The following is a 14,189-nucleotide window of genomic DNA, read 5'->3' on the forward strand; positions in this document are numbered from 1 at the left end:
AGTTTAGTTTAGTTTAGTTTATTGTCATTGCATCTCGTACAATGAAATTAAATGCCATCTTCAGTGTACATTATAACTATAAAAATAAAACATAAACACACATCCTTCACATTCTAATAAATTGAATTGAAAACCCCTGATATTGCATTAATATTGCACTATACCGTAGAATTCAATATAGTTACTGCCCTGGGATAGAAGCTGTTTTTCAGCCTATTTGTCCTTGTTTTTATTATCCTGTACCATCTGCCAGATGGTAATAGTTAAAAAAAAAAAAAAAAAAGGCTGCCCAGGATGAGATAGGTCTTTAATAATGTTTTGAACTTTCTTAAGGCAGGAGCTATAAAGCTCTTTCAAAGAGGGGAGAGAGCAACCAATGATCCTCTGGGCAGTGATGTTAACCCTCTGGATTGCTGTCCTATCTGCTACTGTGCAATTGGCAAACCATACACAGGTGCAGTAAGTTAAAATACTCTCTATGGTGCAGCGGTAGAAGGTCACCAGCAGTTTCTCATTCAGTTGTTTTTTTCCTGAGAAGTCTCTGCTGGGCCCTTTTGACCAGTGCTGCAACGTGAGGTCAGGTCCTCTTTTATGATAACACCCAGAAACTTAAAACTGGCCATTTGCTCCACTTAGTCTCCATTGATAAAATGAAGGATAAAATGCACAATTCAGTTTTGATGGCTGCAGTAAATCACCACCTTACTGAGAGACGAGCAATAGTACCCTATTCTTAGAATGGGGATCATCACCGGTACTTTTCTACCACAAACATCACACAGGAGGCCAGGAACCCTTACAGTCCATTGCAAAGTTGGTATGAGTTGTTCCAATAAATATTCCCCTCAAGGAACCCAGCATTACTAAATGGATTAAAATGTTAACTCATTTTATTTATACGGCTCCTTGGCTGCTCTATCAAGCAACCAACATGCAATACCCCAAAACTGTGATTGGGTTTTAAAATAAATACATGCTAGTCAGAGAGTAAAACCAAAGTTTATATTTCGTAAAATAACTATATACAGTGGGAACCAAACATTAAAAAAACACACAATTAAAATTACTAATCCATAGGGTTAGGGTTGCCTTGGTGGCGCAGCGGACTAAAGTGCTGTTAAGTAGCACTTAGTTGCCAACTGCCTGCAATTACTGCAAGTTCAAATCTCACCAGCTCATGGTTGACTCAGCCTTCCAAGGTAGGTAAAATGAGGACCCGGATTGTGGGGGCAATAAGCTGACTTTGTATAAAAAAGAACACCGCTTAGGGGGCCCCGAAAGCCCTACTAAGCAGGTATATACAAAAGTATGAAGGCTATTGCTTAACGCATTGTAAGCCGCCCTGAGTCTCCGGAGAAGGGCGGCATATAAATCGAACCAATAAATAAATAAATAAATAAATAAATAAATATAGCATCATAGCAGCCCTACCGTACGGCTTGATGAAACAGTTCAGTCTTCCTAAATCACCTGATTTATATTTCGCCTTGGTAAAAGTATATAATCCACAATCATTCTTTTCTATACTTACAACAACCCTGTGAGGCAGGCTACATCAAGAAACAGAAAATATTCTACCCCCTATGCCACATTAGCCAAATGAAGCCAGTTTTCCCCCACCCCCAATCTGCTCCTTTTCCAGAATGGGTTTGGCCCCCCCCCCCCCCCCCCCGAAAAAAAAGTCATGTTTTTCCAAACTTGGAAGTTGCGTCCACGGGGATTTCACGGTCAGGTCCAAGTGGTTTTGCAACAACACACATTAAACGACTTCCCCATTTAAAGAACTTGTAGCCTTCAAAGCTGGAATGAGCAGCTCGCCTCCAATCAAAACATCAAGAGACGCAGCTCTCTTGATGGACCTGGGGCTTGCTCAGCACCGCAAAAGCCTGTCCTACCTCACAGGGCTGTTGTTGGGGGGATGAGCGGGGGGGGGGTTGGACTAGATGACCTTTAAGGTCCCTTCCAACTCTGCTAATAATAATAAAATATTTTTTTAAAAATATTTTTTTTTAAATCTAGGCCTCCTCGGAAGCACAACGGAGGGATAATTGGGGGAAAAAAAGGGGGGGGAAGGCGAACTGAGCCCCACCCCGGTCGAATTTCTTGCCCTCGGGGTCGATGTCCTTCACGTCGAAGATGTCTTCGAAGAGGATGCCCGCCATGGCGAGGAGGAGGAGCAGGCCGAGCGCAGGATTTAAGCGAGGAAGGGGAGAGCCGAGGGCCACACCAGCCCTCTGCTAGGAGCCAGAGCAGCTTACACGACTCCACGCGAACGCACGTGAAGGCATCCACACGTTGCATGAAAATACTAGAAATTTCGCGCTCTTCCGCTTCCGGCGCAGGCGCCCGACGATGACGTCAGATGGAAGGAAGGCGCCCCAGCCATATTGTTCCCGGGAGAAAGGCCGCGTGGGAGGGGCGGAAAGGAAAGGGCAAAAAAAATAAAACAAAAAAAACCGAGCAGCGCCTCCGGAGGAATGAAGACGTCTTTGAGCTGCGCACGCGCAGACGTTGCCGCGACGCTCGGAGCCCGCCCTCTTTTAAGGCTCCAATGAAAATCTCGAATATGTGTATCGCTGTTGAAAAAGCCTATTAGTATTATCGCTGTAAGGTAGTCCTCGACTTACGACCACAACGGAGCCCCCAAATTTCTGTGGCTAACCGAGACACGTGTTAAGTGAATTTTGACCCATTTTACCACCTTTCTTGCCACTTTGACGAAGCGAATCAGCGCAGTTGTTAAGTGAGTCATACGGTTGTTAAGTGAATCTGGCTCCCCCGTCGATTTTCCTCGTCAAAAAGACACAAAAGGGGATCCTGTGACCCCCCCCTGGACATTGCAACCGTCATAAATATGAGACAGTGGCCAAGCATCCGAAGTTTGATCACATGACCATGGGGGAAATGCTGCAACGGTCATAAGTGTGAAAAACAGTCATAAGTCATTTTTTCCGGTGCCGTTGTAACTTTGAATGGTCACTAAATGAACTGTTGTAAGTTGAGGACTACCTGTACTGGGGGAAGAGTCTACCAGTTGCATTTTAAATGCGGATTAAATGAATGAGCTTTTGCCTTTTGCAAGGACTCCTCCTTCTGGGCAGCCTTGACTGGAAATGATGGGAATTGTAGTGCCACACTGGCCCAAGACTCTCTCCAAGGAACTTCATGCACAACCCAGCAGGTTGGGCAATGGACCTGACCTCCACAAAGCTGGTGGAAGAATGGACAGGAAGAGGAACTAAGTGGAAGCTATGTATGGATCAGACATAATGCCCGGGTTCAGACTGGGAAGGGTGTGCTGGAAGCTAAGCTTTGAAAAATATTTAGAATAGAATAGAATAGAATAGAATAGAATAGAATAGAATAGAATAGAATAGAATAGAATAGAATAGAATTCTTTATTGGTCAAGTGTGATTGGACACACAAGGAATTTGTCTTGGTGCATATGCTCTCAGTGTACATAAAAGACAAGATACGTTCATCAAGAATCGTAAGGTACAACACTTAATGATAGTCATAAGTTACAAATAAGCAATCAGGAAACAATATCAATATAAATCGTAAGGATACCAGTAGCAAGGTTACCGTTATACAGTCATAAGTGGAAGGAGATGGGTGATAGGAATGATGAGAAGACTAATAGTAATAGTAGTGCAGACTTAGTAAATAGTTTGACAGTGTTGAGGGAATTATTTGTTTAGCAGAGTGATGGCGTTTGGGAAAAAATTGTCCTTGTGTCTAGTTGTTTTGGTGTGCAGTTCTCTATAGCGTCGTTTTGCGGGTAGGAGTTGAAACAGTTTATGTCCAGGATGTGAGGGGTCTGTAGATATTTTCACAGCCCTCTTTTTGACTCGTGCAGTATACAGGTCCTCCATGGAAGGCAGGTTGGCAGCCATTGTTTTTTCTGCAGTTCTAATTATCCTCTGAAGTCTCTGTCTGTCTTGTTGGGTTGCAGAACCAAACCAGACAGTTATAGAGGTGCAGATGACAGACTCAATCATTCCTCTGTAGAACTGAATCAGCAGCTCCTTGGACAGTTTGAGCTTTCTGAGTTGGCGCAGAAAGAACATTCTTTGTTGTGCTATATTTAAATATTTTTCTAAATATGAAATAGTTGGAAAAAGAAATTCAAATGCCCTGCTGTTCCTGGGCCATGGGCTGATACTAGTCCGTGGCCTCTTAGGAACTGGGCCGCAAAGCTGTAGGTGAGCGGCAGGTGAGCCAAACTACATGCGTGGGATCTAGGTTTCATGCTCCTCCTTCCACCCCCTCCAGTCCATGAAAAAAATGGTCCTTCTTCCATGAAACTGGTCCTTGGTGCCAAAAAGGTTGTGGAGCACTGGTCTATACCTACAAAGATCAGAATCGTGCGAGTCACGGTAATCCCCGTGACACTCAAGGGAAGGAAAAGTTGGACTTTGATTTTAAGAATCAAGGTAGGAAGGGTATTGATACTTTTGAACCGTTGGTGTTGGAGAAGACAACATGAGAATAGAATGGACAACAGGACACTTCGCGTGCGTGCGTGGCCCTGTTGCGAACCGGTAGTAAAGTTAAGTAGAACCCCCCCATTTCCCTCCCATTTTGACACTATAGTTAGGTCTTTTTTTTAAGAGAAAGGCTAAAATTGAAAGTCTCTGTGTGTTTTAACACTACAGCTATTCATTGGTTTTCTCCCTTGAATTTCTGCACAGGCAGAAATTTGTCAAGAAAGCAATGCATATGGGAGTGATACCCAAATATTTCTCCCTATTGAATTTTTACATTGGGACTAGAGTCTTCTGTGTGGGCATAATTTAATTAACCGTTCTGTATTACTAACCACATTGCTAAAGATGTATACCCCTCTGGAAGGTATCAATTATAAATTACAAAACAGGAGAGATAGATTTGCACACCATGATTTCCCAATGTGGAGTTTATATGGGTTATAATTTAATGTGTAGTGCAATCCCCCGTCAGGACTGATTTATTTCATAATAAATGAAATAAACCTACATTTTCAAAATGTTTTTTCCCTCAGGCATTGACTGAGGATTTTTATGAGCCTATCTTTTGCTTTTCTTTGGTTGTTGAATAGCCCTTTTATTATGTTGTATATGCATTATTTATATTTATTTATTTATTTATTTATTTATTTATTTATTTATTTATTTATTTATTCAATTTATATGCTGCCCTTCTCCGGAGACTCAGGGCGGCTTACAATGCGTTAAGCAATAGCCTTCATACTTTTGTATATACCTGCTTAGTAGGGCTTTCGCCCCCCCACAAGCGGTGTTCTGTTTTATACAAAGTCAGCTTATTGCTCCCACAATCCAGGTCATTTTACCTACCTCAAAAGGATGGAAGGCTGAGTCAACCTTGAGCCTGGTGAGATTCGAACTTGCAGTAATTGCAGGCAGCTGGTGCTAGTTGACAGCACCTTAGTCTGCTGCGCCACCAAGGCTCCTTTTATTGTATTTTCATCCTGCGTTTTTAATGTATAGTTTTGATCAGGGTTTAATGCAGTTTTGTGTTTTCTCCACAACAATGTGAGGTGAGTTGGGCTGAGAGACAATGACTGTATATCTATAGCATCTAAATCAATGTTTCTCAATTTTAAGATATGTGGACTTAATTTCCAGAATTTCCCACCCAGAATGCTAACCTAGAATTCTGGGAGTCCACATATCTTAAAGTTACTGAATTGAGAAACACTAAATCTATATACTGTATCTATAGATATACCTTCCTTTTTGGTGTGTGTTTACATAGTGTGTACATACAGACACACAAGTACCGTTTTTTATATGTTTTAGCCTCCAGTCCCCGAAGTTTGATAAATATTGATTTCTTTTTATTATAATTTTTTTTATAAATAAGTTAAGGCAGTGAACATACCTTCATCCTTCTATTTTCCCCACAACAATTCTGTAAAGTGAGTTGGGTGGAGATTTTATATATACACGGTATATATATGTATGTGTATGTACCGGTATATGTTTATATGTATTTTTATACACACACCACACAATTTTATAAACAAATTTCATCTATTACACATATTACATAAATATATACAAATATACCCAAACGTATTCTACAGGTAGTCCTCGACTTATGACCTCAATTGAGCCCCAAATTTATGTTGTTAAAACTCCCATACATTTGTTAAGTGAGTTTTGCCCCATTTAGTGACCTTTCTTGCCACAGTTGATAAATGAATGTGTGTGTGTGTGTATCAGAAGTGGGTTTCAGCAGGTTCTGACCAGTTCTGGACAACCGGTAGCGGAAATTTTGAGTAGTTTGGAGAACCGGTAGTAAAAATTCTGATTGGCCCCGCCGCCATCTATTCTCTGCCTCCTGAGTCCCAGCTAATCGGGAGGAAATGGGGATTTTACAGTATTCTTTACCTGAGTGAGGTGGGAATGGAGATTTTATAGTATCCTTTCCCTGCCATGCCCACCAAGCCACACCCACAGAACCAGTAGTAAAAATTTTTGAAACCCACTACCAGTGTGTATGTATGGATGGATGGATGTATACATATATATTCATATATATGTCTGTAGGTATGTGTAAATATACTTATCTATATATACCACGGGTGGGCAACTGTGGCCCTTTTACAACCTGTGGACTTCAACTCCCAGAATTCCTGAGACAGCTTTGGCTGTCTCAGGAATTCTGGGAGTTGAAGTCCACAGGTTGTAAAAGGGCCACAGTTGCCCACCCGATATATACTATATGTATATATAAATTTAAATACATACCTAATGTATATAGTATATACATATATTATACATTTATAATGTATATACATATTTATATACATGCATATATGCTTATATACACATACACACACATACACAAACCTATTTTATACAGTAAACCACCCACTGTATGGAATAGATTTTGAAATTATTAACCCATTCCGAATTCCTGGGCTTGTGCGTCCTTTCGGTTTGGTTTCCGCTCTTTGCTATTCGGGAAGCAACCGAAACGGAAGCCGCGCCAACCCTGGTGAAGGTCGTCCCCCCCTTCCCCCCCCACCTCCAACTTAGTACCTTCCATTCGCTCACGCCTCCCGGGGCCTGCGGGCCGGCCCAAAGGGCTCTCGCGGGGGGGGTGGAGGGGTTCCCAGGTCCCGATTCGGGTCGGAGGGAAGGAGGGAGTTGCCGGCAAGCCAGGTGCGCAGCGTAACTAGGCGGAGAGAAGGTGCGAGAGGTGGCCGGGCGGAGATGGTTTGAGTCCGCCGACCTATAAGCAAGCGCCCGTCGGAGGGCGGACCGGCTGCATCACCTCCCCGGACCCCCTCGCTCCGCCTCTGTTACCTGGAGAGCTCCAGGCGCATGGATGGATTCCCAACGGAAGAAGAAACGGACCGGCTTCACCATCGGGCTGCTTTTCCTATCCGGAGGGATCGAGTATGGTAGGTTTGTCCGGGGGTCGTTGAGCGGGGAGAAGGGTGGGTAGGTGGGTGGGGAGAGGGGCGAGGGTCCCATGTGGTTGGGGTGGGGGACCTCGGTGCAGATTTCCCTAGGGTTAAATTTAGCCTTGCTGTTGGCGACCCCAAAAGGAGGGCATCTTTTAAAATGCAGAATTAGAGCTGAAAAGGGACCCTGGAGGTCGTCTAGTCTGACCCTCTGTTCAAGCAGTAGAACCCCCCCCCATAACCGTTTCAGACAAGTAGCTGGCTGTGTCTGGTTTTTTTTGTTAAAAAATAAAATTGTAATTTTATGATAACACATATATGACATTCATATATAACATACAACATATCAATTTTTCTTGGGAAATTTTTTTATTTTTTAAACAAATATAAAAATAAAAACAAATAAAAACCCATCTTCAGTTACAAATAACACAAACAGTGTGTGGGTGAGCTACAAGTCTTTTGTGTGTCTTCGCCTTATTCATGTATATCCCGTACATTGATTATCCTATTTAATCATGTATTTAACTAGAGCTGTTTCTTCCCTCGTTTCATACCAGATACTCTAAAGTTGAATTAATTTATATTATACTGTAGGAAGTTAATACCCACCCCTTTCCTGGAAGAATTTCTTCTTATAATACCATTTATATCATCCACTTAAATCATGGTACATCTTTATATTATATTTTTATATAATTCTCCATTACTTGTATTAGATAGCTTATCATTTTTAAGCATTGTTTCATCGTGGTCTTCCTTCTGTTACTTTGTCTTTTTTCCCTTTATGTCTTCATTTCATTCCTCCTCTTCTCTCCCTCCCCTTATCCTTTTTTCCCCCTTCTTCCCCCATAGAGATCTATATATTTTAATTATATCTTTGATATTATACATTTCTACATTCTTGTTATATACATTTTTATGTTTTTTCTTAAACTAATCAAGGAGAGAAGCAACCTGGAATTAAGGAGGAACTTCCTAAAAGTGAGAACAATTAACCAGGGGAATAGAAGTTGCCTCCAGAAGTAGTGGGTGCTGGGATTTTTAAAAACTGGGCTTTTTTTAAAAAAAGAAAGGACTGGACAGCCGCTTGTCCAAAATGGTATATATAGAGGGTCACATGTTGGATTAGAAGACTTCCAAGGCCTCTTCCGGCTCTATTCTGATAGATTAAAAACCTCCAGTGATGGAGCACCCACAAATTCTGGTGGCAAGTTGTTCCACTGGTTAATTGTTCTCACTGATAGGAACTTTCTCCTTAATTCCAGGTTGCTTCACTCCTTGATTGGTTTCCATCCATTGTTTCTTATCCTCTGGTCTTCTTTGTGCCAGGGTCCTGTGCATTGCTTTGGGCAAAAGAAAGTAGGTTGGAACTGAAATATAAAATAGGAATCAGGGTCAGGGTAAAGGCTCTTTACCACTTTTTTAGGGGAGTCTTTGCTGCTGGGTATCCCCAGATTTTAGGAGGGGCGCTGGAAGGAAGCTTCACCAAACACTTAGAGAAATGCTGCTCCACTTTGGCAACTTTAAGATGTGTGGACTTCAACTTCAATTCTGGAAATTGAAAGTTGCCAAGGTTGAGAATTTGAAATTGAATTTGAGTACAGGTTACTCCTTGACTTATGACTCACAGTTGAGCCCAAAATTTAAGTCACTAAGCGATACATTTGTTAAATGAATTTTGCCCTGTTTTATGACCTTTCCTGTCACAGTTGTTAAATGAATAACTGTTACTAATTAAGTTAGTAACATGGTTGCTAAGTGAACCTGTCTTCCCCATTGACTTTGTTTGTCAGAAGCTTGCAAAAGCTTTTCACATGACCCTGGGACACGGCAACCGTCATAAATTTGAGACAGTTGCCAAGTGTCTGAATTTTGATCACATGACCCTGGGCAGATGCTGCAATGCTTGTTAAATGTGAAAAACGGTCATAAATCACTTTTTTCAGTGCTGTTGTAACTTTGAATGGTTACTAAATGAACTGTTATAAATTGAGGATTGGTCAAGTGTGATTAGACCCACAAAGGATTTGTCTCCGGTGCAGAAGCTCTCAGTGTCTTGCAGGATCAGCATTCTTAAAATTGTAAATTTGTGCAACGTTTAATCCCTGTTCTAGACTGCCAGAAGATCTGGATCTGTAAGTGAACAAACAAGGTTTTTCTATTGCTTTTCCAAGCTGAATATTTTATACATTTATTTTGATCCCGCCTTTATTATTATTGTTATAAATCACTAAGGTGGCGAACATACCTAATAATTAATTTTTTTTAATAATAATTTTATTTCTATACCGCCCTTCTCCTGAAGGACTCAGGGCGGTGTACAGCCTAATTAAAAACAGAATAAACATCAATTTAAAATAGTTTAAAAATATTAAATAAATTTGGCTTAATTTAAAACCCCAAAAATTTAAAACATCCAATTTAAAATTATATTGCTAACCCAGCCTGGCGGAACAATAGGGTCTTGAGTGCGCAGCGAAATACCCGGAGGTCAGAAATCTTACGAATTTCCGGGGGCAGTTCATTCCACAGGGCTGGGGCTCCCACAGAGAAGGCCCTCCCCCTGGGTGTCGCCAGCCGACATGACTTGGCCGATGGCACCCTGAGGAGACCCTCTCTGTGGGAGCGAACTGGCCTGTGGGAGGCTATTGGTGGCAGAAGATGGTCTCGAAGGTACCCGGGTCCAATGCCATGGAGCGCTTTAAAGGTGGTAACCAACACCTTGAATCGCACCCGGAAGACCACTGGGAGCCAGTGCAGCTCGCGCAGGAGGGGTGTCACGTGGGCGCAACGGGTTGCACCCATAACCACCCGCGCGGCCGCATTCTGGACCAGTTGGAGCCTCCGAGTGCTCTTCAAGGGGAGCCCCATGTAGAGAGCATTACAGTAGTCCAACCGGGAGGTAACAAGGGCATGAGTGACTGTGCGCAGGGCATCCCGATCCAGAAAGGGCTGCAACTGGCGAATCAGGCGGACCTGATAAAAGGCCCCCCTGGCCACGGCCGTCATATGTTCTTCTAAAGACAGCCGTGCGTCCAGGAGGACACCCAGATTGCGAGCCCTCTCTGTGGGGGGCAAAGATTCACCCCCAATAGTCAGCGATGGCACCTGCTGACTATACCTGATGCTCCTTCATCCTCCTATTTTCTCCACAACAAACCTGTGAGGTAAATTGGGCTGAGAGAGAAGGAAGGACCCAAAGTCACCCAGCTGGCTTCCATACCTCAGGCAAGGATTAGAAGTCACAGCTCCTGGTTTCTAGCGTAATGCCTTAACCACTAGACCAAACTGGCTCTTTTTTCTCTAGGAATTAATTATTATCCTGGGTTTTCGTGTTTTCACACGTGGCGTCCTGGGTGTTCTGATGATGTTATCTACTTGGGTAATTAAAAGTCTGCAAACAAAGGACCAAGCTCAGAGAACACCCAAGGATTTCCCAGTTTAATCCTGAGCCTCTGATAGCGGAGTGGGACTTTTCGCCTCGGTCTCTTTGCCTGGCCTGTTTCACCTTAAGGTTTTCGCCTCTGCGTTATTAACCACAAACTTTTGTCCTCAGCTGACACGCCTGCAGTCTTTCACCCCGGCACATCGGCCACGGCCCCTCCGTCCCAGTCCCTTAGCCGGGGCCCATTCATCGAAGTATAGTTCGTGTCGGACCTTTGGCCTCCCAGGACAATTCGCATCCAGCCAATCGGTGCAGGGACTCGATGTGCCAATGTGCCGGGGCAAAAGACTGGGGGCGTGTCAGCCGAGGAGAAAAGTTTGTGGCTAATAACGCAGAGGCGAAAACCTTAAGATGAAACAGGCAAGACGAAGAGACCGAGGCGAAAAGTCCTAGACCCTCTGATAGTCTGTTCTATACTTCCTAACTTCCTTAGTCCGCACCCACATTTGTTTAAAATCCTCTTTTGCAATTCTAGTTTGAAAACAGTGCTTTTTCTCTTCTCTAGCTAATAGCACTTAGACGTATATACCGCTTCCCAGTGCTTTACAGCCCTCTCTAAGCGGTTTACAGAGTCAGCATATTTGCCCCCCAACAATCTGGGTCCTCATTTTACTGACTCCACTGCATACTTCCCTCCATGAAGATGCAGTTCCATTGAGGACTACATGTTGAGTGCGGTTGGTCAGCCAGCTATGAATCCATCTGGTGGTGATGCTGCCTAACCCACATTTTTCTACTTTATCTAGTAGTAGGTTATGGTCTACTTAATCAAATGCTTTACTGAAGTCCAAGTAAATTATATCGACAGCATTCCTCTGGTCCACTAATTTTGTCACTTTGTCAAAGAATGCAATAAGATTAGAATATTCTACTCTAGAGTAGAGTAGAGTAGAATAGAGTAGAGTCAGGGTGGATTTGATTTAAATCGAGTTGATTTAAATCACAATTTAAATCATGATTTAAATCACTAGTAAAAAGGCTTGATTTAAATCAACTCGATTTAAATCATAATTTTTAAAGAGCAACTGTCATCTCTGCTACTCCTTTGACCCACTGTTGACTCACCGATAGTCCCAGTGTTGCAGAATATACAGCCTCATGCTACATCACTAAGCTCCATTTCATGCTGAATAAACTAAATTATTTATGTGTCTTAAATAGAAAACTATCTTACGGTAGATTTTTACCCCAAAAGTTTTTTATTAAAATAAATTCAATAAAAATCAAAAAAATCCAATTTAAATAAAAAAAATCTGATTTAAATAAAAAAACCTGATATTTTTGATTTTTTTTAAAAAAAATCATTGATTTTTATCCACCCTGAGTAGAGTAGAATAATTCATAGATTGATAGATAGATAGATAGATAGATAGATAGATACACACACGCTTACTAACCTTTGAAGTTACCACAGTCATACCCAGAGCTTCTTATGACCTGTTTTTTGAAGCTTCAACGGCAATCCTCCCCCTTGTGCGATCACATGAACGCATTGATGCGGCCCTTGGCAGCATCCCGCAATCACGTGATTGCGATTTTTGGCATTTATAGCTGGAAACTGGTATCTACGTCCAGTTTCCAGCAAACAAACAAACAAACAAAAAATTGCCCGTTAGTTAAAACTGTTTGTTTAATAATTGCAGCGTTCGCTTAAGGAAGAATCCATTTGGTGTAGCGGTTAAGGTGCTGGCCTAGAAAACAGGAGACTGTGAGTTCTAGTTTCCCCTTAGGCATGAAAACCCACTAGGTGACTTTGTGCCAATACTGCCCCCCCAGCTCCTCTTAGCCCAACCCACCTCACAGGGTTATTATTGTCGGGGAAAAAGAGGAGCAGGAAGGAATATTATATATGTTTGCCGCCTTGAGTTACTGGTAAAAGTCACAAAGGCGGGTAAAAAAATCTTATAAATAAATATAAATAAATAATGATCATGTATTTGCTTAACAACCATGCTTTCTTGTGTCATGACCAGTTTTACAAAGGTTGTAAAATTGGACGCAGTCACATGGTAACCTGTTTAATGACTACCATGATTTACAACCATAATTCCGGGGCCAATTACGGTTGTAAGTTGAGAACTAGCGGTATGAGGAAAAGGTTCACCCCTCTTCGTTCTGAGGCCTCCCAAGATCATAAAACAGACTCCTCGTCCTGATAAAACCTCTTTTATTTAGATTAAGGGGAATTTTATTTAGATTAAAGGGAATTCCTCTCCAGCAAAGCCCTGGCAAACAGTCTTTCATGAGATTTCACAACTACAAACCTTTATTAGCCTTGGAGAATGGCCAGGCCGATATCTTCCAAATGCCAGGCTGTAGCAGCAATTACTTGGCAAGGAACAGATCTTCACCCTAATGAATTGAACTAATTGTCTCGCTCCTCTTTGTTCCCTATGGGAGGGGCCATTCACTGTCCAGCTGTGGCTTTACTCCTGAGTCGGCCCTTGTTCCTTAGCTGTTCACTTCTCCTGGCAGCTCTGCACATGCACACACTGGGAACAGGCTCCAGCTGTTCTTCTGCCTCACTGATATCCGACTCCGAAGGCAGCTGATAACTGTCGGATGGCCTTGGCCCCCTCTTTGCCTCCGACGCAGAGCACTCATCAGAGCCTTCCCCAGACTCCAGGACTGGCCCATGTTCCTCCCCAACCTCCTCACTACCTGAGTCTGCCGCCAGCTTCGCTGGCCGCTGGTGGGCCACAACACTCTGGCCTTGCAACTTGCAAGGTTCCTAAACTCACTGGCAGATTCAAATTAGGTTGCAAAACCTAAGGAGCCTGTTTTACAGTGGTGTGTTTTTCAGTTTGCAAACCAGCAAGCTTCTACCTGTCCTCCTTAAGGTATGTTTGGCAGCTAACAGGTGGAAATGTTGACATTTCTATTGGTTTGCGGGCGTCAGAATCATTATTTTGACTTCCTTTCCAACTTTCTGAAGTGTTTTTCATTATCTGAAATCCTTCCATTCCCCACCATTCCAGTCAGAGCTAAAGAAGCTTCTTGGATGAGAAGTGAAAAGTCTTCAAAGAAAAACCAGAAAGTCCAGTTGCCTCTTGAAAAAGCACCTTTGGGACAACCATGACCTGGATGACTGAGAAGCTCCATAGACATCACTGGGATGCAGTAGAAAAACAACCTTAGGAAAAGAGATTTAAACAGCTGTTGCAGGAAACCAAGATAATTGGAACTACTAACTAAACCCACAAACACTTTAATAAATTGTCCGTTTCCTCAAATATAGCAATAATGAGGAAGTGTGAACAGATTGGGTGTGTCTCAGTCTTTCTTAATTTGAGGCCTTCTGCCTTGGATTACAGTTCCCATCA

The 14,189-nt window shown here is 42.5% G+C and overlaps 2 protein-coding genes across 5 annotated transcripts in view; one reads left to right on the forward strand and one right to left on the reverse strand.

Moving 5' to 3' along the window:
• The window catches only part of POLR2H (RNA polymerase II, I and III subunit H), a 28,425-nt gene extending 21,345 nt beyond the window's left edge, over positions 1–7,080 (reverse strand). For 2 of the 4 annotated variants that reach the window (XR_011600487.1, XM_070945274.1), the window contains exon 1: positions 2,090–2,300. Coding sequence is in view for 2 of the 4 variants with exons in the window: in XM_070945274.1 (XP_070801375.1) it covers positions 2,090–2,162 (73 nt within the window). In the remaining 2 variants the exon portion in view is untranslated. Of the gene's footprint in view, positions 1–1,431; positions 1,585–2,089; positions 2,301–7,050 lie in introns of those variants that run through there. The other 2 variants (XM_070945275.1, XM_070945276.1) reach the window with 2 other exon arrangements.
• The window catches only part of LOC139318032 (major facilitator superfamily domain-containing protein 8-like), a 39,409-nt gene continuing 32,262 nt past the window's right edge, over positions 7,043–14,189 (forward strand). Inside the window, exon 1 of the mRNA XM_070945272.1 lies at positions 7,043–7,415. Coding sequence (XP_070801373.1) covers positions 7,340–7,415 — 76 coding nt within the window. The 5' untranslated portion in view covers positions 7,043–7,339. The remainder of the gene's footprint in view (positions 7,416–14,189) is intronic.

The sequence above is a fragment of the Pituophis catenifer genome, unplaced genomic scaffold (genome assembly GCF_029215685.1).
Source record: "Pituophis catenifer annectens isolate HBS135680 unplaced genomic scaffold, rPitCat1.0.hap2 SCAF_6, whole genome shotgun sequence".
Classification (NCBI taxonomy): domain Eukaryota; kingdom Metazoa; phylum Chordata; class Lepidosauria; order Squamata; family Colubridae; genus Pituophis; species Pituophis catenifer.